We start from the raw sequence: 24929 nt of genomic DNA on the forward strand, positions 1-24929 counted from the left end.
CAAATAGTTTTATACATTATATTACCACATTGTTCTGGAATTCATATTCCCTGTTGATGGAGAATTGGAGATTTAACACCCTGTGAATGTTGTTATTTCATAATATAAGATCCTATTTGACATAGTGGTCACTTTGATCATAATCAAATGGATATTTTATTATGTGGACTATACAGATTCATTTATAATAATTTCAATTCAGTGTTGTGTATTGAAAACTTGCTAAATATAAGAAGATGCAAGTGTTTTTTTATTTTTAAGGTAGAGAAGCCAAGTGTATAATGCACATAAAGGAAAATCAACCTTTGCTATAATTTTTGCCTCAATAGTGCAGATCTTTCTCTCTTTTCTTTGTAATTCTACCAATACCACATTTTACTTCTTTGTTTTTGAGACTATAAATAAGTGGGTTCAGCATGGGAATCATAATGGTATAAAACATGGAAGCAACTTGATCCTTTCCCAAGGAGAAAGACTTATGTGATTTTAAATGAGTGAAGACCATGGTAACATAAAATATAGTAACTGCCAGAATATGAGAGGCACAAGTTGAGAAGGCCTTTTCCTTTCCTGAGGTGGATTTGATCTTCAAAATAGTAGAGAAAATTGACACGTAAGATGTGAAGAATCAAAAGTAGAAAAAGGCATTTTCCACAGAGAAAATTTGACTAATGCATTCCTTTTATCAATTTCTGATGAGATCAATTACCTGTTCATACACTAGGATTTCTTTCATAAGGGAATCCCCATACCCTATATTATTTACTATTTTGGATAAAGTTGCTTATTTTGCATCTATTGCATCTTCAAAGGTCTTTTGTGTCTCTTGTTATTTGCCAAGTAACTCTTAGTTATTAGTGACAGACAAGGTTTTTTGTAGAAATGAATGACTATTTGACAAATAGGTCAATTTGATGATTTCAAATAACCGAGAAGTTAGGTAGGCTTTCCTTATGAATCTCCCCTCAGTATGCATTCTTATTGCCAGATCATCTTGGAAATATTTTACTTAGACATTTTTATTGACATTTATGCCAGTAGAGATGGAAAGAATTCCAGATCTGTTGAGGAAGGCCAATATCATGTCAATGTTTTCATAGTTTACGCCATTTCAGTTTACATAATAATACTATTTACTAAGCCCCATGTCTACCACTTCCTTTTCCTTGAATTATTTTTACTTGTATTATTTTACTTGTATTTTCTTTATATTTAGGTCATTAGAAGATCAGCTTTATTTTTTCACATTTTACTTACTTTTTCAATTAATTGTATTAGTGAGTATTATATAAACGATGATTTGCATTATGATGTGATGGTTTGTATATGATGTGATCATCTTAACTTTTTCTTCTAACATACTTTGTGCTCCTCCCCACTCCCCCTGCTGCTGGTTCATATTCTTATTTAAGTCTCTTTCTGTTTTTCTCTCAATTTTACATATGTGTGTAAAAATGATACTTGACTTTCTGAATTTGGCTTATTTCACTTGACATGTTGATCTTCCCTCCAATGTACTTTATATTAGCAATAAGCAAGAAGTCTGGGTTTCCCTAATACCCATAGAATAGCTTATTATGCGTCAATGTCAGACTTTCTCTTTCAACTTATCTGTTGTTGAGAGCCAGCATGATTCAAGGCTTCACTATAAGTTAAGTTTATGTCATAAGTGATTAGCTATTTCTTATAGACAGTACCTGTGATTTTCACAAGTGTACGTTTGCGATGTTATTGCTTGATAGGATGGTAATTTTTTTATTATTTATACATTCTTATACAAATATTTTTTAAATTATTCTTTTACATTTTATTACAGGCACACAACATACTTTGATGGTATTATCCTTTATTATGCTCTCTTTTCTCACTCTCTAATAAGCATTTGTTCTTAGCATGGCCTTCTTCTGTTTGCATGACTATCTGATTGGTTTTGTTGTGATTCAGCATATTTAATTAGAATTACATTCAAGAGAATGGATAAGGCTTACTTATTTGAGCAAGGTCAATTTCTTGATGACGACTACTGAGGAATATGATTTCCCAATCTCTATCAAATATACATTTTCTGTAGACCTTTAGTGAGGAATGGGGTCTCATGGACACTTCCCAACTTTCATGATTAGGTAGATATTGATGGGCTCAGTCTTGTGAAGACAGTCACTATCAGAGTGAGTTTTTGAGTGCAAGAGCCAGGTCCTGTTCAAATTTTCATAGGACTTCTCATTCTCTGGCCCTTACATGTTCCATTCTCTTTCTCAACATTCTCTGAACCTTGTAGGAGATAATATAGAAATCTCATTTATGTCTGAGGACTGAAAACTCATTTGTTCTCAGTATTTTATTTTCTATAACTCTGAACTTCAATAAGTTGCCACTTTAAAGAAAGATTTTTTTAAGGAAGAATGAGAGTAAGACAACCATATTTTTATAAAAATAAACACTCATAGCTTAACAATTATTCTCTTTTATTTTTATTATTAATTTTTTATACACCAGACTTTATTCCCCTCCCAGTCCACCTTCCAACTCTTCCACATCCCATACCGACTCCCCATGCCTCTGTCTCCATAAGGTTGTCCCCACCCCACCCACCCTCTCAGACATCTAATCTCTCTGTGGCATCCACCCTCCTGAGGGTTAGGTACATCTTCTCTGATTGAACCCTGACCTGGCAGTCCTCTGCTGTATATGTGTTCTGGGCCTCATGTCAGCTGGTATAATCCAGTGTCTGAGAGATTCCAGGGGTCCAGGTAAATTGATACTGCTGATGTTCTTACAGGGTCACCTTCCTCCTCAGCTTCTTCCAACTTTTCTCTAATTCACCAACAGAGGTCAGCACATTCTGTTCATAGATTGGGTGCAAATATATGCATCTAACTCTTTCAGCTAACTGCCTCTTGGGTCTTGCAGAGGACAGTCATGATATGTCCTTATTTCTGAGTGCTCCATAGCCTCAGTAACAGGCATTGGGGTCTCTGCTTGAGATGGATAGCATTTTGGGCTTGTTGATGGACCTTATTTTTCTCAGGATCTTCTCGATTTCTATCCCTGCATTTCTTTCACACAGGAGGAATTATGGGTCAGAATTTTCATTGTGGGATAGCAATCCCATCTCTCACTTGATGCCCTGTCTTTCTGCTGGAGGTGGGCTCTACAAGTTTCCTCTACCTACATTAGGGCATTTCATCTAAGCGCTTATTCTTGCTAAAGAGCCCATGTGTCTTTATTGTGAATATATGAAATTAACTTTATTTCATCTAAGTGTAAGATTTTTATTATATTCCAACAGACTCCATCTTTATATTTTCATAGTATGTTTTTAAATAAAAACAAAGCTAACATTCACAGAAAAATGAAACAAATTATGTAGGTGTCATATTTTGTTAAAAAAGATAAAATCCAACAAGAAAACAGAGCCTCTGTCATCCTTGGGACACTGAAACATGCTTATTAGTTTGAGAATGTTCAATGCACTTAGTGAGGATGGATACACACCCAATACAAAATACATGAAACTGAAGTCTTTTTAAAGTATCCTCACACATCAGGCCATTGTACATAAAACACTTATGGTAAAATAATTGATATAAAATATAATAGTTGTACAAATATGCAATTGATACTAAAATCTGCTCTTGTATACAAAATAATATGATTGAGAAAACTCATGTTTATGTTTTTTAAAAACCTCTTAAGTGGAGATTTCCTGTACTGACTAATGCCAAGTTCATTAGAGTCTACTGCTCTTATTGAATACATTTTACTCAGAAAAGACTCTCCATTTTCAATTTAAAATATTTCTCATGAAATATTTGCCATTCACCCTTAATACTGTCACTTGATAAAGGTGTAAAACGTACATGTATGTATCAATAATATGTTTTCTTTTCCAGATAAATAAGAAATTATCTGATATGGACATTTTAATAGTTGTAACTATCTTCCATAAATATATACCATTTGCAGTTTTTAACTTTTTATTTAAAGTGGGTTTAAGTGTAATAATGAAAATAACACTTTGAACATATTCATTGTTTGGCTTCTTGGGAAAACCCAAATGCTTTACTGAATTATCATTGAACTTTGGTTTTTGAAAGCAGGCCAGATAATATTTCTGGAAAATTGGTCCCTGAGAAAGTCCACTTATTGGTGACACCCATTTGTCCTTAGACAGTGGCAGAGATAAAAGTTCTGTAACTCTTCAGCTTACATCCATAGTAACTCTTTGACATGCTTTCAGATCATACCTGCTTAAGAAATTTTCAATTTTGTCAATACTCAAGAATAATTTCTTGGGTAACATGACTCTGAATTTAAAAAAAAAGATTGGACAAATATACAAAGGTATTGAAAATACAATGTTTATGCTATAATACAGTAATATTTGTGTCTCTAATCATATTTCACATTTTAGTCATAAGAAAATTTAGGAATCAGCATAAATTTGGATATGTGATATTGAAAAATTCATTCATGTACTTTTATTTGTATTGTTTTCCATTTACAAGCTCTAACTCACAGTAAGTATTGCTAAAACTGGCAGTTTGGATCTGTGTTTACTTTAGAAAGAAGCAAATATTTAGCATTTGTTACTTAACTAAATAAATGTCACGATTTATGCAAACAACCACACAATGTTGATTAAGAGTCTATGAGGGATGCATGCAATTTTAGAATATACTTTAGATTTCATTGACAGATAAATAATGCATACAATCCACAACAATGTTTATATGTCATCAAGTACCCTATTTAACTCTATCAAAATTAAAATAAATTTGTACGTTTTATTGATATCAAAATTTAATGAACAAAAATATTCAGGTATTTTTCTCTTCTAATTATTCATAATAGATAAGACATTAGGATTAGATGAGTAAGTATATAGAGGACACAAATTCATATTCACTATCCTTGTAGCAAAACTATACAGAAAATCCCAAAGAGGCAGCATTCATTTTAACTCAGTCTGACAAGTTACTTGTCCTTTTTAGATTCTTTGCCAGCAGCAAACCACTGAACTGAGAATAGGTCCCCTGTTGAAGGAATCAGAGAAAGAACTGGAAGAGCTTGAAGGGGCTCGAGACCCCAAAAGTACAACAATGCCAAGCAACCAGAGCTTCCAGGGACTAAGCCACTACCTAAAGACTATACCTGGACTGACCCTGGACTCTGACCCCATAGGTAGCAATGAATATCCTAGTAAGAGCACCAGTGGAAGGGGAAGCCCTGGGTCCTGCTAAGACTGAACCCCCAGTGAACTAGTCTATGGGGGGAGGGCGGCAATGAGGGGAGGGTTGGGAGGGGAACACCCATAAGGAAGGGGAGGGGGGAGGGGGATGTTTGCCCGGAAACCGGGAAAGGGAATAACACTCGAAATGTATATAAGAAATACTCAAGTTAATAAAAAATAAAAAAAAAATGGATGTGTACCAGTAGTACCTATACACAAATATCTGACACTAATTATGGTGTTATTAAAGGAAATCATTTATAAAAGTACTATGGTAATTAAAAACATGAATTATGCAGCCTCTTAGGATACCCTAGCCAAATATGAGATTTTCTTTACTGCTATCTACATTCAATATCTATTCATCCTCATAATGTATCAATATTAAGCTAACAAAAATAATAAAAATAGCAGCATGTACATTTACATAAAAATCCTTTTCAAGTTAATCAAGCTGAGTATCACCTTTGATTTCTCTTCAGTTTTAGGATTGTTAACTATGAACAACTGGAATTACACAAAAGAGTCCGACTTTATCCTCATGGGGCTGACAGATTCCAAAGAGTTACAGCTGGTCCTCGCTGTGCTGTTTCTGCTGATATACCTGGTCACTGTGCTGGGAAACACAGGCATGATGCTGATCATCCGTCTAGATGCTCGGCTTCACACTCCAATGTATTTCTTCCTAACCCATCTGTCATTCCTTGACCTCTGTTACTCAACTGTCATCACACCTAAGACTTTACAGAATCTGCTGACTTCCAACAAAATCATTTCCTTTATTGGCTGTTTCACTCAGATGTATGGTTTTGTCCTCTTGGCTGCTGCTGAATGTTTCCTTCTTGCTTCAATGTCCTATGACAGATATGTGGCTATCTGCAACCCTTTACACTACCCAGTTATCATGTCCACAAGGTTCTGCAGTGCCCTTCTCACTGGTTCCTATATGATTGGAACTTTGGACTCCACTATTAATATACTTTGTATGAACACCTTATATTTCTGCAGACCCAAGGTTATCCATCATTTTTTTTGTGACACATCTCCAATTTTAATACTGTCTTGTAATGATACACATAACATTGAAATCATTATATTCATCTTTGCTGGTTCTACTCTAATGGTGTCTCTTATCACAATATCTGCATCCTATGTGTCCATTCTTTCTACTATTTTGAAGATCAATTCCACTTCAGGAAAACACAAAGCCTTCTCCACTTGTGCCTCTCATCTCCTAGGAGTCACTGTGTTTTATAGTACTATGATTTTTACTTATTTGAAACCAAGTAATTCCTACTCCTTGGGAAAGGATCAAGTGGCTTCTGTTTTTTATACTATTGTGATCCCCATGCTGAACCCACTTATTTATAGTCTCAGAAACAAAGAAGTGAAAAATGCTGTTCATAGAGTTATCAAAAAGCAGGAAAACTCAAGGCTTAAGTTCAGAGTGGCACTAAGTAATTAAGATATTTTTTTTTCTCTCTAACTGCACCAGAGAGCATGATTTCTGTCTTTGTGGAGTTTCTCTCATATAACACTACCTTGTACATAAATGGAAATGTGGTTTCTAAAATTTCATATTTTGGAAATCAGGAAACACATTAATGACGGTACAAATAAATATGTGTTATTTATAGCCTGAAAATATAACTGACACAATAACATCTTCAGAATATATTCATATATTTTATAATATATGAAGTAATGACCTATGCATGAAATGATTAATGATTCTCTGTTTACACTTAATTTGTTTACATTTATAAAATAAATACAAATTCTAGGAGCATGTGATGGAAAAATATATTAAATATGCTCAAATATCAGCAAATATCAGCATAGTATACACAATGTTATTAATTATATTTAAGATTTAATTTTTAGTACTTCATACTCATTATGCCTTTTCTTTAAAAATATCTACTGTGTATTTTTTTAATCAATTATTCATGTATGCACTCCAGGTTTTATTTCCTTTCAGGTCTAACCCCTTGCTATTTCACATCACATACTATCTCACCCCTACCCCCCTTCTCCACAAGAATGTTCTATCACACCCACTAGACTAGACCTCCAAACTTCCTACGGCCTCCAGGCCTTGAGTGTTAGGTGCATCTTCTGATTGAACCCAGACCCAGGAGTCCTCTGCTGTATATGTGTTGAAGGGCTCATCTCAGCTGGTGCATGCTGCCTGGTTGGTGCTACAGTGTCTGAGAGATCTCAGGAGTACAGATTAATTGAGAATACTTGTCATCCTACATGGTTGCCTACCTCCACAGTTTCATCCAGCTATTCCCTAATTCAACCAGACGGGTCACCAGATTCTGTTCATTGGTTGAGTACACATATCTGCATCTGACTCTTTCAGCTGCTTGTTGGGTCATTTGGAGGGCAGTCATGATAGGTCCCTTTTTGTGAATGTTCCATAGCCTCAGTAATTGTGTCAGGTCTTAGGGCCTCCCCTTGAGCTGGATCCCACTTTGGGTCTGTTGCTAGACCTTCTTTTCCTCAGACTCTTCTCCATTTCCATCCCTGCACTTTTTTCAGACACAAACAGTTATGAGTCTGAGTTTTGACTACAGGATAGCAACCCCATTCTTCACTTGATGCCCTGTACTTCTGATGGAAGTAGGCTCTCTATGTACCCTATCCGCACTGAGATTTTAAGGAATAGGAACACTGTAACAATGACAGAGAATGTGCATGACATTCAAAATCAACAATGGTGGGAGCGTATCTATGTAAAACACGTAGAACAAAATCATGTTTTTCCCTTTATATTTCTTTGATACATTCTGCTTCATTTAAAGCTCTTATATTGCCATTCCATTCTGTAGAATGAAAGATTTCTGGGTACAAAAAAAATCGGGCTTCTAATTTTATATTGTAAGTACACTGATATATTGTGGAAAATCATTCATTTTATTTAGATTTTTCGAGTTTCGTTGAGTATAGGCTTTTGTTGTAAAATCTAGTGATTATTTTGAATTTCCTTAGTTTCTGTTATTCTGAACACCTTTTCATATCTGATTTTGTTAATTTGGATACTGACTCTGTGCCTTTGGTTAGTTTGGTGAAGATTTATTTATATTATTAATTTTCACAAAGGACCAGCTTTGGTTTTATTGATTGTTTGTATAATTCTATTTGTTTCTTATTGGTTGCTCTCTGGCCTGACTGTGATTAGTTCCTGCTATCTCCTCTTCATTAGTGTGTTTGTTTCTTTTTTGCTCTAGAGAAATCAAGTGTGCAGAAATCTGTTTGTTCTTCTCTAGGCTTATTTTTTTTACATTTTTTTAAAATTTTTTTATTATGTATTTCTTTACTTACATTTCAAAGGTTATTCCACTTCCCGGTTTCCTGCCCATAAGCCACCATTCCCACATCCCTTTCCCCCGTATGGGTATTCCTAATATACATCCCCCTTTTGCCCTCCCCCATATTCCCCTGCACTAGGGATCCAACTTTGGCAAGACCAATGGCTTTCCCTTCCACTGGTGATCCAACAAGAATATTCTCTGCTACATATGCAGTTAGAGCCCTGGGTCAGTTCATGTATAGTCTTTTGGTAGTGGTTTAGTCCCGAAAAGGTCTGGTTGGTTGGTATTGTTATTTTTATGGGGTTGCAAGCTCATTCAACTCTTTCAATCCTTCCTCTAATTCCACCCAAGGGGTTCCTATTCTCAGTTTGGTGTTTTGCTGCTAGCATTGACCTCTGTATTGGACGTGCTCTGGATGTGTCTCTCAGGAGAGATTTATATTCAGTCCATTTCTGAATGCATTTTTAGCTTCATCATTCATTTTTAGGATGGAACGTTCTATAAATATCTGTTAAATCCAATTGTTTCATAACTTCTGTTAGTTTCTCTAGATCTCTGTTTAATTTCTGTTTCCATGATCTGTCCAGTAATGAGAATGGGGTGTTGAAATCTCCTATTATCGTGTGAGGTGCAATGTGTCCTTTAGTAAGGTTTCTTTTATGTATATAGGTGCCCTTGTATTTGGAGCATAGATATTTAGGACTGAGAGTTCATCTTGGTGGATTTTTCCTTTGATGAATATGAAGTGTCCTTATATTTTTTAATGACTCTTGGTTGAAAGTCAATTTTATTTGATATTAGAATAGCAACTACAGCTTCTTTCTTCGGGCCATTTGCTTGGAAAGTTGTTTTCCAGCTATTTACTCTGAGGTAGTGTTTTTCTTCATCTCTGATTTGGGTCCTCTTTAAGTATCTAGTCGGCTACTCTATGTATTTTATTGGGGAATTGAGTCCGTTGATTTTGAGAAATATTAAGGAATAGTGATTTTCGCTTCCTGTTATTTTTGTTCTTAGAAGTGGAATTATGTTTGTCTCTTTTGGTTTCCCTGCAAGGAAATTATATTTTTGCTTTCTGTATGGTGTAGTTTCTCTCCTTGTGTTGGAGTTTTCCATCTATTATCCTTTGTACGGCTGGATTTATAGAAATATTCTGCGTCAATTTGGATTTGTCATGGAATACCTTGGTTTCTCCATCTATGTTAATTGAAAGTTTTGCTGGATACAGTATCTTGTGCTGACATTTGTGTTCTCTTAGGGTCTGTATGACATTTGTCCAGGATTTCTGGCTTTCACAGTCTCTGGTAAGAAATCTGGTGTAATTCTTATAGGTCTGCCTTTATATGTCACTTGACATTTTTCCATTACTGCTTTTAATATTCTTTCTTTGTTTTGTGCATTTGGTGTTTTAACTATCATGTGACAGGAGGAATTTCTCTTCTGGTCCAATCTATTTGGAATTTTGTAGGCTTCTTTTATGTCTATGGTTATCTCTTTCTTTCGGTTAGGGAAGTTTTCTTCTATAATTTTGTTGAATATATTTTCTGGCCCCTTAAGTTGGGAGTTTTCATTTTCTTCTATACTTATCCTTAGGTTTGATCTTCTCATTGTGTCCTGGATTTCCTGTATGTTTTGGGCTAGGAGCTTTTTGCGTTTTACATTATCTTTGACCGTTGTGTTGATGTTTTCTTTGGCATCTTCTGCCCCTGAGATTCTCTCTTCTATTGTACTGGGTTGGTGATGCTTGTGTCTACAGCGCCTTGTCTCTTCCTCTGGTTTTCTATATCCAGGGTTGTCTTTCTTTGTGCTTTCTTTATTGTTTCTCTATTTCTGTTTTCAATTCCTTCACCTGTTTGGTTGTGTTTTCCTGTAATTCTTTCAGTGATTTTTGTGTTTCCTCTCTACGGGCTTCTACTTGTTTACTTGTGCTTTCCTGAATTTCTCTAAGGGAGTTCTTTATGTCTTTCTTAAAGTCCTCCATCATTATCAAAAAATGTGATTTCAAATCTACATCTGGCTTTTCTGGTGTTCTTGGATATCCAGTATTTTCTTTGGTGGGAGTACTGGGCCAAATAGTCTTGATGATGCCTAGTAGACTTGGTTTCCACTTACCTCTAGCCATTGGGTTGTCTCTGGTGTTTGCTTTTCTTGATATTTCTGGGAGTGACTTGGCCCTGCTCTAGGCCTATGTGTCAGCACTCCTGTACAACTGTTTTCCTGTTTTCTTTCAGCCTTTCCTGAGAACAGGTGCTCAGCTCTCAGCTGTGGAGGTGCTCCTGGAGACTGTCTTCCACCTCTAGGCGTGGGCAGGAATCAAAGGGTCCCACCCCTGATTGCTAATGTGTGTTCTTGCACCCCTCGGGCACAGTTGGCACTAAGTGATTCCCTCTTGGGTCTGAGCTCTGGGCAGAGGTTATTCTCCTCTAACTTCTCAGGAATATCCACACTTCTGAGGGTCCAGCTCTCTCCACCAAGGGATTTGTGTGCAGGGAGATCTGTTCAGATTGGCCAGATCTGTTCAGTCCTGGGAGTGGACCAGAATCGCAGGTACTGGTGGCTGTCTGTTCCTATATCCCTCTGTCCAGAGTCACTGTGTAATTGCCCCTTGGGCCAGGGATGTGGGCCGAGTTGTGCAGAGGTGGCAGTCTGTCCCACAGCCTCCTGATGTCTGCACACCTGGGTAGTCCACTCTCTTCCCTTCTCTAGGTTTCTTAAACATTTATGTCTATCTCTATCTTTTGGTAGGGGAGTTTTCTTCTATGATTTATTTGAGGACATTTTCTGGCCCTTGATACTTAGAATCTTGACTCTCTTCTATTCCCATTATTCTTGCATTTGGTCTTTTCATTGTGTACTGAATTTCCTGGGTGTTTTGGTTAGAAACTGTTTTGCACTTGTATTTTATTTGACCATTTTATTAATATCTTCCTTGCTATTAACTTCTACTTCTGAGATTCTCTTCTGCTTGTATTATGGTGGTGATGCTTGAATCTCTACTCCTGATTTCTTTCCTACATTTTCCACATCCAGAGTTGCTTCTATTTGTGATTTCTTTATTGTTCCTATTCCCACATTTAGGTCTTAAACTGTTCAATTCCTTTACGTGTTTGATTGTGTTTTGCTGTAACTTTAAGGGATTGATTTGTTTCCTCTTTAAGGGCTTCTACCTGTTTGCATGTGTTTCCCTGTATTTCCTTGTGGGAGTTTAAGCATTTATATCCTCCTTAAAGGACTCTATCATCTTCCTGAGATGAAATTTTGATAAGAATCTTAGTTTTCAGGTGTGTTATGATATCCTGAGCTTGCTGAAGTGGGGAACTGGTTTCTGATGGTGCCAAATTACATTGGATTTGTTGCTTCTTGTCTTTTCTAATGCTTGTCTTTTGCCTCTCTTTATCTCTGGTGTTAACTGGCGGGGGTGTCTCTGCCTAAAATCTATTCATCATTGAAGGCATGTACAGCTTTGTGACCTCATTTAGAGAAGACCTCCTGTGAGACATATTCTTTGGTTGGTGGTTTAGTAGTTCAGGGAGTGCTGAGAAGAACATATATTTATTTGCATTTGGGTGAAATATTCTGTAGATGTCTGTTAGATCCATTTTGTTCAATAGTGTCAATTAGTTTCATTTCTCTGTTTAGTTTCTGTCTAGATGATCTATCAGTTGGTGAGAGTGGGGAATTTAAATCTCCCACTAACAATGTTTGGAGTTCTTTTACAGATGTGGATACCTTGAATTAAGAGAATAGATTTTCAGAATTGAGATATCATCTTGGAAGGTTTTTCTTTGATAAGTATGTTGTGTCCTACAATGACTCTTTTGATTCATTTAGGTTGAATCTATTTTATTAGATATTGGAATACCTGCTCCAGCTTGTTTCTTGAGTTAGTTTCCTTGGAAACATTTTTCACCTTTTTCTCAGATGTAATGTCTATTTTTATTACTGATATGTGTCTTGTATGAAGAAGTATGATCTTGACTTAACATCCACTCTGTGACCCTGTGTCTTTTTTGTTAGAAAATTGATTCCATTGAAGTTAAGAAATATTTATAACTAGTGATTGTTATTTCCTATTATTTTGGTGTGAGTTGTGTTAGTATATGTATATTTGTGTGACAGCCCCCTCTTTGTTCTCACATGGAATTACATATTTGCTGTGTTTCATGGATACAGTTATCCTCCTTGGATAAGAGATTTTTTTCTAGTACATTCTATAGGGCTAGATTTGTGGATACATATTGTTTGAGTTGGGATTTGTCTTGAAATATGTTAGAATTTTCCTGGGTATAGTAGTCTAGGGTGTCATCAGTGTTTTTCATTAGAGATTGAAAGATATGTCTAGGCATCTCTACCTTTTAGAGTCTCCGTTGAGAAGTCTGGTTTAATTCTAATGGGTTGATAATTGAATATATATTTCTTGCCAATTTTATAGCCTACTTTTTATACATTATGGGTTTTAATTAATATATATTCAGAGAATTTTCTTTTCTGGTCCAGTCTGATTTGTATTCTATAAGCTTCTTGAAAGTATTTAGAGTTCACTTTCTTTAGTTCTGGAATGTTTTCTTCTATGATTTTGTTGAAATTATTTTCTGGTCCTGGTAGCTAAGATTCTTTACCTTCTACTCCTATTCTTTTTATGTTAGGTCTTTTTGTAGTAACCCAGATATTCTGGATGTATTGTGCCAGAAATTTTTTTAGATATAATATTTTTTGAGTGAGGTATCAATTTCTTATATTGTTTCTTCTAAGACTGAAATTCTGTCCTGCATCTCCTGTATTCCGTCGTTGCTGCTTGCATCTGTTATTCCTGTTCTCTTCCCTTGGTTTTCAATTAGTTTCAGGATTCCTTTAGTTTGAGTTTTATTTATTGTTTCTATTTTTACTTTTAGATTCTGTAGACTTTTATTAATTTTGTTCCCATGCTTAACTGCACTTTCCTCTTTCTTTCTTTCTTTCTCTTTTTCTTTCTTTCTTACTTTCTTTCTCTCTGTCTGTCTGTCTGTCTGTCTTCTTCCTTCCTTCCTTCCTTCCTTCCTTCCTTCCTTCCTTCCTTTCTTTCTTTCTTTTCTACTGGACATTTTCTTTACTTACATTTCAAATGTGATTCCTTTTCCTGATTTCCCCTCTGGAATCCCTTTATCCATTTCCCCCTACCCTGCCACTATGAGAGTATTACCCCACCAACCCACTCCCACCCATCTCCCTGCCCTGGCATTTCACCACATGGGGGCATTGAGCCTTCAAAAGGCAAAAGGTCTCTCCTCTCATTGATGCCCAATAAGGCCATTTTCGGTTCCATATTTGGCTGGAACCATGGGTCGCTGTAGGTATATTCTTTGGTTGGTGGTTTAGTAGTTTGGAGCTCTGGTGTGTCAGGTGGGTAGATATTGTTGTTCTTTTTTTTTTTTTCATCTTTATTAACTTGAGTATTTCTTATTTACATTTCGATTGTTATTCCCCTCCCTGGTTTCCAGGCCAACATCCCCCCTAAACCCTCCTTCTCCCCTTCTCAATGGGTGTTCCCCTCTCCATCCTCCCCACATTACCGCCCTCCCCTCAACAATCACATTCACTGGGGGTTCAGTCTTGGCAGGACCAAGGGTTTCCCCTTCCACTGGTGCTCTTACTAGGCTATTCATTGCTACGTATGAAGTTGGAGTCCAGGGTCAGTCCATGTATAGTCTTTGGATAGTGGCTTAGTCCCTGGAAGCTCTGGTTGGTTGGCATTGTTGTTCATTTGTGGTCTTAAGCCCCTTCAAGCTCTTTCAGTCCTTTCTAAGATTCCTTCAACGAGGGTCCCGTTCTCAGTTCAGTGGTTTAATGATGGCATTCGCCTATGTATTTGCTATATTCTGGCTGTGTCTCTCAGGAGTGATCTACATCCGGTTCCTGTTGGCCTGCACTTCTTTGCTTCATCCATCTTACCAAGTTTGATGGCTATATATGTATGGGCCGCTTGTGGGACAGGCTCTGAATGGGTGTTCCTTCTGCCTCTGTTCTAAACTTTGCTTCCCTATTGCCTCCCAAGGGTATTCTTGTTCCCCTTTTAAAGAAGGAGTGAAGCATTCGCATTTTCGTCATCCTTCTTGAGTTTCATGTGTTCTGTGCATCTAGGGTAATTCGAGCATTTGGGCTAATAGCCACTTATCAATGAGTGCATACCATGTGTGTTTTTCTGTGATTGTTACCTCACTCAGGATGATATTTTCCAGTTCCATCCATTTGCCTATGAATTTCATAAAGTCATTGTTTTTGATAGCGGAGTAGTATTCCATTGTGTAGATGTTCCACATTTTCTGTATCCATTCTACTGTTGAAGAGCATCTGGGTTCTTTCCACCTTCTTTTTTTTTTAATTTATTTAATACTTAATAATAATTCTTTGGTTTCCGGGCAAACATCCACCTCCCCCCTCCCCTTCCTTATGGGTGTTCCCCTCCCAACACTCCCCCCATTGCCGCCCTCCCCCCAACAGTCTAGTTCACTGGGGGTTCAGTCTTAGCAGGACCCAGGGCTTCCCCTTCCACTGGTGCTCTTACTAGGATATTCATTGCTACCTATGAGGTCAGAGTCCAGGGTCAGTCCATGTATAGTCTTTGGATAGTGGCTTAGTCCCTGGAAGCTCTGGTTGGTTGGCATTGTTGTTCATTTGTGGTCTTAAGCCCCTTCAAGCTCTTTCAGTCCTTTCTAAGATTCCTTCAACGAGGGTCCCGTTCTCAGTTCAGTGGTTTAATGATGGCATTCGCCTATGTATTTGCTATATTCTGGCTGTGTCTCTCAGGAGTGATCTACATCCGGTTCCTGTTGGCCTGCACTTCTTTGCTTCATCCATCTTACCAAGTTTGATGGCTATATATGTATGGGCCGCTTGTGGGACAGGCTCTGAATGGGTGTTCCTTCTGCCTCTGTTCTAAACTTTGCTTCCCTATTGCCTCCCAAGGGTATTCTTGTTCCCCTTTTAAAGAAGGAGTGAAGCATTCGCATTTTCGTCATCCTTCTTGAGTTTCATGTGTTCTGTGCATCTAGGGTAATTCGAGCATTTGGGCTAATAGCCACTTATCAATGAGTGCATACCATGTGTGTTTTTCTGTGATTGTTACCTCACTCAGGATGATATTTTCCAGTTCCATCCATTTGCCTATGAATTTCATAAAGTCATTGTTTTTGATAGCGGAGTAGTATTCCATTGTGTAGATGTTCCACATTTTCTGTATCCATTCTACTGTTGAAGAGCATCTGGGTTCTTTCCACCTTCTTTTTTTTTTAATTTATTTAATACTTAATAATAATTCTTTGGTTTCCGGGCAAACATCCACCTCCCCCCTCCCCTTCCTTATGGGTGTTCCCCTCCCAACACTCCCCCCATTGCCGCCCTCCCCCCAACAGTCTAGTTCACTGGGGGTTCAGTCTTAGCAGGACCCAGGGCTTCCCCTTCCACTGGTGCTCTTACTAGGATATTCATTGCTACCTATGAGGTCAGAGTCCAGGGTCAGTCCATGTATAGTCTTTAGGTAGTGGCTTAGTCCATGGAAGCTCTGGTTGCTTGGCATTGTTGTACATATGGGGTCTCGAGCCCCTTCAAGCTCTTCCAGTTCTTTCTCTGATTCCTTCAACGGGGGTCCTATTCTCAGTTCAGTGGTTTGCTGCTGGCATTCGCCTCTGTATTCTGTATTCTGTCTGTGTCTCTCAGGAGCGATCTACATCCGGCTCCTGTTGGTCTGCACTCCTTTGCTTCATCCATCTTGTCTAATTGGGTGGCTGTATATGTATGGGCCACATGTGGGGCAGGCTCTGAATGGGACTTCCTTCAGTCTCTGTTTTAATCTTTGCCTCTCTCTTCCCTGCCAAGGGTATTCTTGTTCCCCTTTTAAAGAAGGAGTAAAGCATTCACATTTTGATCATCCGTCTTGAGTTTCATTTGTTCTAGGCATCTAGGGTAATTCAAGCATTTGGGTTAGTAGCCACTTATCAGTGAGTGCATACCATGTATGTCTTTCTGTGATTGGGTTAGCTCACTCAGGATGATATTTTCCAGTTCCAACCATTTGCCTATGAATTTCATAAAGCCGTTGTTTTTGATAGCTGAGTAATATTCCATTGTGTAGATGTACCACTTTTTCTGTATCCATTCCTCTGTTGACGGGCATCTGGGTTCTTTCCAGCTTCTGGCTATTATAAATAAGGCTGCTATGAACATAGTAGTACATGTGTCTTTCTTATATGTTGGACCATCTTTTGGGTATATTCCCAAGAGAGGTATAGCTGGGTCATTTGGGTATATTCCCAAGAGAGGTATAGCTGGGTCAGGTAGTTCAATGTCCAATTTTCTGATTGGACATTCTGAACCGCCAGACTGATTTCCAGAATGGTTGTACCAGTCTGCAATCCCACCAACAATGGAGGAGTGTTCCTCTTTCTCCACATCTTCGTCAGCATTTGCTGTCACCTGAGTTTTTGATCTTAGGCATTTTCCCTGGTGTGAGGTGAAATCTCAGGGTTGTTTTGATTTGCATTTCCCTTATGACTAAAGATGTTGAATATTTCTTTAGATGTTTCTCAGCCATTTGGCATTCCTCAGCTGTGAATTCTTTGTTTAGTTGTGAACCCCACTTTTAATAGGGTTATTTGTCTGCCTGCAGTCTAACTTCTTGAGTTCCTTGTATATTTTAATATAACCCCTCAATATGTTGTAGGATAGGTAAAGATCTTTTCCCAATCTGTTGATTGTCATTTTGTCCTAACAACAGTGTCCTTTGCCTTACAGAAGCTTTGCAGTTTTATGAGATCCCATTTGTCAATTCTTGATCTTAAAGCATAAGCCATTGGTGTTTGTTCAGGAAATTTGCTCCAGTGCCCATGTGTTCCAAATGCTTTTCCACATTTTTTTCTATTAGTTTGAGTGTATCCGGTTTGATGTGTAGGTCCTTGATCCACTTGGACTTAAGCTTTGTACAGGGTGATAAGCATGGATCGATCTGCATTTTTCTACATGCTGACCTCCAATTGAACCAGCAACATTTGCTAAAAATGCTCTTCTTTGATGTGTTGAAGACCCCTTTAGCTCCTTTCCTTTCACTAAATGCTAATGGGGGCCCTATCTTCAGTCTAATTGTTCGTTGAGAGCATCTGACTGTATTTCTCAGTTTCTCACAGAACCTCCCAGAAAACAGCTATATCAGGCACCACTCAGCATGTAGTTCTTGGCATTCACAATATTATCTGGGTATGGTGATAATATATGGGATGGATCCCTGGGTGGGCTCATCTCTGGGTGACCTTTCCCTCAGTCTCTGGTCCATACATTTTCTCTGCATTTCCTTCTGTGAATATTTTATCTGGGTATGGTGATAATATATGGGATGGGTCCCTGGGTGGGCTCATCTCTGGGTGACCTTTCCCTCAGTCTCTGGTCCATACATTGTCTCTGCATTTCCTTCTGTGAATATTTTGTTCTCCCTTCAGAAGGACTGAAGCAAATACTCTTTGGTCTTCCAAATTCTTTAGCTTCGTGTAGTCTGTGGATTGTATCTTGGGTATCCTGAACTTTTGAGCTAATATCCACTTATAAGTGAGGACATAGCATGTGAGTATTTTGTGATTAGGTAGCCTCACTTGGGCTGATATTTTCTAGTTCCATCCATTTTCCTAAGAACTACATGAAGTCTTTGTTTTCAATAGCTGAATTGTACTACATTGTGTAAATTTACCATATTTTCTCTATCCATCCCTCTGTTGAGGGACATCTGTGTTCTTCAGTATCTGGCTGTTATAAATAAGCCTTCTCTGAACATAATGGAGCATGTGTCCTTCTTATATTTGGAGCATCTTTGTGGTATATGCCAAGGAGGGCTATAGCTGGTTCCTCAGACAGTACTACGTCCAATATTGTGAGGAACCTCCAAATTGATTTCCAGAATGATTGTACAAGCTTGAAATCCCACCAACAATAGAAGACTGTTCCTCTTTCTCCAAATCCTCACCAGCACCTGTTATCTTCTGAGTTTTTGATTGTAGCCATTTGACTTGTGTGAAATGGAATATCAGGGTTGTTTTATTTGCATTTCCCTGATGACTAAGTGTGTTGAACGTTTCTTTTGGTGCTTATTGTCTTCTTGGATAGAGGGGGCAGGATCAGGTGTCGGGAGAGAATGGAAAAGAATCTCTGAGGACCAGAGGAATGAATAAAAACTTGCAGCTGGTGGCCATGGGGTAGGGATGGGCGAGAGAATCTCTAGGAAGTTCTGAGACCTGGAATGAGGGAATGCCCGGAGTCAATGCAGGTGATTTAGGCTGAGATGATTAACAGTGGGGATATTGAACCTGAAGAGACCACTTCCTGTACTCAGGCATGACCCCCAATGGTGTGTAAGTACACAAACCCAACCTTAACACTTTTAACCCAAATTTTGTGGTGTCTAAAAGAAATGCAGGGGACCAAGATGGAAAAGAGATGGAAGGAATTATCAACCAGTACATGGGCAAAAGTCAATCCCTGACACTACTCATCATAAACCATCATACTTACAGACAAGAGCCTACCATAACACACTTCTGAGAGGCTTTACCCAGTAGCTGACAGAAATGAGTTCAGATACCAACAACCAAATATTAGATGGAGATCAGAGACTTTTATGGGAGAGTTGGGGGAATGACTGAAGACCCTATAGGGGACAGGAACCCCACAGGAAGACAAGCAGTTTCGATTGGCCTGGTACCCTGAGAGTTCTCAGAAACTGAAGCACCAACCAAAGATTATACAGGGACTAGACTTGGACGCTGGCACATATGTTACAAAGGGCTGCCTTGTCTGCCCTCAGTGGAAGAAGATATGCCTAATCATCCTGTTGCTTGTTCCCCAAAGGTTGAGGGATAACCAGGGGGCACCATCCTCTCAGAGCAGTGGGAGACAGGAAAGGAACTCTGTGAGATGGTGACTGTGGAACAAGAGACTAGTAGCAATAGGGATATAAATAAATTATAAATTTAAAAATAAATAAATAAGTAAATAAATGAATAAATAAAATATTACTGACAAAATGTAGTATCCAAGACAAAGTGTCATCATAGCCTAAATAAAACACGCATAATTTAAAAAAAAAACTAAAAAAAAAAAACTCTTCAAGTTTCTGAGGAAATAAATTAAGGACGATATCAGAAAACTGAAAGATCTGCAGTGCTCATGGATTGGTGGGATTAATGTAGTACAAAGGGCCATCTTACTAACAGCAATATACACCATAAATGTCATTCTCATCAAAACTCTAGCACAATTCCTCACAGACTGTGAAAGAATAATTCACAACTTGATGTGGAAGAAAAAATTGCAAGAAGCTAAAATATTCCTGTACAATTATCCAGTAGGATGTATCACCATCACTGATCTCAACTTTTACTACAGCAATAGTGATAAAAACTGCATGTCATTCATATAGAAAAAGACAAGATGATCCATGAAATTCAATTGATGACCCTGAAATAAACCTACACACCTATGGATCCTTGATTTTGACAAAGAAGCCAAAACACTACAGTGAAGGAAAAAGTTCTTCAAAAAATAGTACTGAAAACATTGTAATCGGGGAAACAGCATCTTAAGAAATGGAATTTGTCAAACTGGATGTCTGCATGTAGAAAAATGCAAAAAGATCCATACTCATCACCCTGCACCCTGAACCCTGCACTCAAGTCTAAGTGAATCAAATACTTCAATGTAAACCAATATATGAGAAATCAGATAGAGTGGAAAATACATTTGAATACATTAGTCCAGAAAACAACTTCTTTAACCAATGATTCAGGCTCTAAGATAAAAAACTGACAATTGAGACCTCATGAAAAGCATCTGTGAGGCAAAGTACAATGGCCACAGGACATGTAGGAGCCTGCAGACTCTGAAAAGAACTTTGGCAACCTTACAGCTGACAGAGGGCTATTATCTAAAATATGTAAAGAACTCAAGAAGTTAGCACACAAACACAAAAATCCAAAACCAAAGCAAACAACAAACCAAACCAAACAACACTATTGAAAAAAACAATAAGATATAGAACTAAACAGAAAATTCTCAACAGAGGAATCTTGCATGGCTGAACAGCACTTAAAAATTTTCAGCATCCTTAGTTATCAGGGAAATTAAAATCAAAACAACTTTGACATTCTACCTAATAACCATGAGAACGCCTAAGATCATAAACTCAAGTGACAGTACATGCTTGCAAGGAAGTGGAGCAAAGGGAACATTCCTCTACTTTAGGTGCAAATATAAACTTGAATAAATCAATTTGGCAGTTTCTCAGAAAATTGGGAATACTTCTACCTCAGGAACCAGCTATATCACTACTGATCAAATAATTAAAAGATGATGCCCCAACATTATATAAGGACTCAACTATGTTCATAAGAGATTTATTCCAGAACCTGGAAACAACCTAGTTGTCCTCCACTGAAGAATGGATAAATAAAATGTGGTACATCTACACAACACAATACTACTCAGCTCTTAAGAACAAAGATGTCATGAATTTTGCAGTCAAATGAATGGAACTTGTGAATATCATCCTGTGTTAGGTAAACCAGAGCCAGAAAGAAAAGGATGGTGTATACTCACTTTTATATACAACATGTAGGATAACCATTCTCCAATCTACAGACCCAAAGAAATTCAATAATCAACAGGCTCCAACAGAGGATGGGTGAATCATACTCAAAAGGGGAAACTAAATAGTCATTGGCGTGGAGCACTCTGATGACAAGCACCCCTTTCCTGGTCTCCTTCAAAATCCTATTAGTATTTTCCTGGGCTTATCTTTTCTGACTGCAACTTAATACCATGTAATCTCACAGAAGAAATGAATGTGTAATATCCTGAAAAGTTGCAGATTTGTTTCTAAATGTATTTACTCTTCACAGCATTGTAGCTAACCCTTGAAATGATCTTAATTTACAAAATCAGCCCACACCATTGTCTTGCCTTTTTTTCCCCACGTTTTTAAATTGGGTATTTCTTATTTACATTTCAAATGTTATTCCCTTTCCTGGTTTCCAGGCCAACATCCCTCTAGTCCCTCCCCCTCCCCTTCAATGTGGGTGTTCCCCTGCCCATCCTCCCACAATTACAACCCTCCCCATAACAATCCCATTCACTGGGGTTCCAGCCTTGGCAGGGTCAAGGGCTTCCCCTTCCACTGGTGCCCCAACAAGGCTATTCTCTGCTACCTATGCAGTTGGAGCCCAGGGTCAATCTATGTATAGCCTTTGGGTAGTGGCTCAGTCCCTGGAAGCTCTGGTTGGTTGGCATTGTTGTTCATTTAGGGTCTCAAGCCCCTTCAGCTCTTTCAGTCCTTTCTTGGATTCCTTCAACTGGGATCCTTTTCTCAGTTCAGTGGTTTGTTGCTGGCATTCGCCTCTGTATTTGCCATATTCTGGCTGTGTCTTTAAGGAGAGATAAACATCTGGTACATGTCAGTCTGCACCTCTTTGCTTCATTAATCTTATCTAGTTTGGTGGCTGTATATGTATGGGCCACATGTGGGGCAGGCTCTGAATGGGTGTTCCTTCAGTCTCTGTTCTAAACTTTGCCTCCCTATCCCCTGCTAATGTTATTCTTGTTCCCCTTTTAAAGAAGGGGTGGAGCATCTGCATTTTCGTCATCCTTCTTGTCCAACTCAGTTCTTAAAGATTTAGAAACAGTAACTTGCAAATGAATTTGGAATAACAAAAAACATGGATAGCTAAAAAATATTGTCAACGATAAAAGAACTGTGGGAATCACCATCCATTACCTCAAGCTGTATAACAGAGCAATTGGGGTAAAAACTGTATGGTATTGATATAGAGACACACAGGCTGATCAATAGGATAGAACTGAAGACTGAGAAATGAATCCACACACCTATGGTCACTTGATCTTTTACAAAGGAGCAAAACCATCCAATGGAAATGATACAGCATTTTCAACAAAAAGTGCTTGTTCAACCAGAGGTCGTCATATGGAAGAATTCAAATCAATCCATTCTTATTCTCTTATGCCAAGCTCAAGTCCAAGTGGTGCAAGGTCCTCTACATAAAACCAAATACAATGAAACTAATAGAAGCAAAAGTGAGGAAGAGACTCTTATACATGGGCACAATAGAAAGTTTTCTGAACAGAATACCAATGGCTTATTCGCTAATATCAAGAATTGACAAATGGGATTTCATAAAATTGAAACACTTCTGTAAGACAAAGGATATTGTCAATAGGACAAAATGTCAACCAACAGATTGGGAAAACATCTTTTGTCAACCCAATAGAAGGCTAATATCAAATATATACCAAGAACTCAAGAAGTTAGATTCCAGAGAATAAAATAATACTATTAAAAATGGTGTACAGATCTAAACAAAGAATTCTCAATTGAGGAATATTGAATGGCCTAGAGGCACTTAACATCCATAGTCATCAGGGAAATTCAAATCAATCAACTCTGAGATTCCAATTCACATCAGGCAGAATGGCTAAGACTAAAAACTGTAGTGAGAGCAGATCCTGGCTAGCATGTGGAGAAAGAAAAATACTACTCTATTGTCAGTGGGATTGCAAGCTGGAATCATCACTCTGGAAAGCAATCTAGCAGTTCCTCAGAAAATGGTCTTATTACTACCTAAGAACCCATCTATACCACTCCTTGGCATATACCCAAAAGATGCTCCAACATATAACAAGGACACATAGTCCACTTTGTCATGGCAGCCGTATTTATTAGCCCAATGCTGGAAATAACCCAGATGTTCTTCACCAGAGGAATGGATATAACAAATGTGGTGCATTTACACAATGGAGATCTACTCAACTATCAAAAACAATGACTTCATAAAACTCTTAGCAAATGGATGCAACCAGAAAATTTTATTCTGAGTATGGTAAGCCAATCACAAAAGAACACACATGATACGTACTCACTGATAATTGGATATTAGCCCAAAAGCTCGGAATACCCAAGATGAAATTCACAGACCACATGAAGCTTCAGCATAAGGAAGACCAAAGAGTAAATGCTTCAGTACATCTTAGAAGGAGACAAAATACTAACAGGAGGAAATAAAGAGATAAAATATGGAGCAGAGAATGAAGTAAAGTCCACCTAAAGACTCCCTCACCTTGGCCTGCATTCCATATACAGCCACCAAACCCAGACAATATTGCGGATTCTAAGAAGTTCATGCTGACAGGAGCCTGGTATAGCTGTCTCCACAGAGGCTCTGTCAGAGCCTGAAAAATACTGAGCTGATGCTTGCAGCCAACTGTTGAACTGAGAATGAAGTCCCTAATGGAGTAGTTAGAGAAAGGACCCCATATGAAAAACAACAATATCAAACAAACAGTTGTTCCATAGCTCACAGGGACTAAATAACAATCCCAAGTGTACACAGTAATGGACATATGGGTCCAGCCACATATGTAACAGAGGATGGCCTTGTTGGGCTTCCATGAGAGGAGAAGCCCTTGGTCTTGTCAAGTCTAGATGCCCCAATGTAGGGGAATATCAGGGTGGGAAGGAGCAGGAGCATTGGGAGGGCACCTATATAAAAGCAGGGTAGAGGGGCTGGGGATTTAGCTCAGTGGTAGAGCGCTTACCTAGGAAGCGCAAGGCCCTGGGTTCGGTCCCCAGCTCCGAAAAAAAGAACCAAAAAAAAAAAAAGCAGGGTAGATAGAGGGCTTCTGGGGGATGACTGGGAAAGGGAATAACATGTGAAATGTAAATAAGAAAATATCCAATAAGAGAAAAAAGAATTGTATAGTCTTCCAGAGGTCCTGAGTTCAATTCCCAGCAACCACATGGTAGCTCATAACCATCTCTAATGTAATCTAGTACCCTCTTCTTGCCTGCAGTCATACATACAAACAGAATTCTATATACGGAATAAATAAAGAAATCTTTACTGTGAGTTGTATCCTAGGTATTCTGTACTGTTTGGCTAATATCCACTAATTACAGAGTACATACCATGTATGTTCTTTTCGCTCCTAGGTAACCTCACTCAGGATGATATTATCTACTACCATGTATTTGACTGCAAAATTTATGATGTCCTCATATTCCATTGTGCAAATAAGTCAGAGTTTCTGTGTCCATTCTTTGGTTTATGTCAAACTTGGCTGTTTCCTGTTTCTGGCTATTACAAATCAGTCTGTTATGACCCTCATGGAGTACATGTCTCTCTAGTATACTAGGGAACCTTTTGGGTATATGCCCAAAAGTCTTCAGGTAGGTCTATTTCCAATTTTCTGAGGAAACACAATATTGATTCCCATAGTGGTTATACCATTTTGCAATTCCACAAGCAATGGAGGAGTGTCCTACTTTTTCCTCATCCTTGCCAGCACCTGCAGTCACA

General features: G+C 38.2%; 1 protein-coding gene and 1 pseudogene across 1 annotated transcript; one reads left to right on the forward strand and one right to left on the reverse strand.

The window, feature by feature from the left end:
- On the reverse strand, positions 323–619 carry Olr525-ps (olfactory receptor pseudogene 525; annotated as a pseudogene).
- Positions 5733–6698, forward strand: Or8h10 (olfactory receptor family 8 subfamily H member 10). The gene has a single exon (NM_001001375.1). The coding sequence runs from the start codon at positions 5733–5735 to the stop codon at positions 6696–6698; it is 966 nt and encodes a 321-aa protein (NP_001001375.1).
- The last annotated feature ends 18231 nt before the right edge of the window (positions 6699–24929 follow it).

This window comes from Rattus norvegicus, chromosome 3 (genome assembly GCF_036323735.1).
Source record: "Rattus norvegicus strain BN/NHsdMcwi chromosome 3, GRCr8, whole genome shotgun sequence".
Classification (NCBI taxonomy): domain Eukaryota; kingdom Metazoa; phylum Chordata; class Mammalia; order Rodentia; family Muridae; genus Rattus; species Rattus norvegicus.

Coding starts and splice junctions, on each gene's coding strand:
- Or8h10 (NM_001001375.1), top strand. CDS start 5,733: ATGAACAACTGGAATTACACAAAAGAGTCCGACTTTATCCTCATGGGG.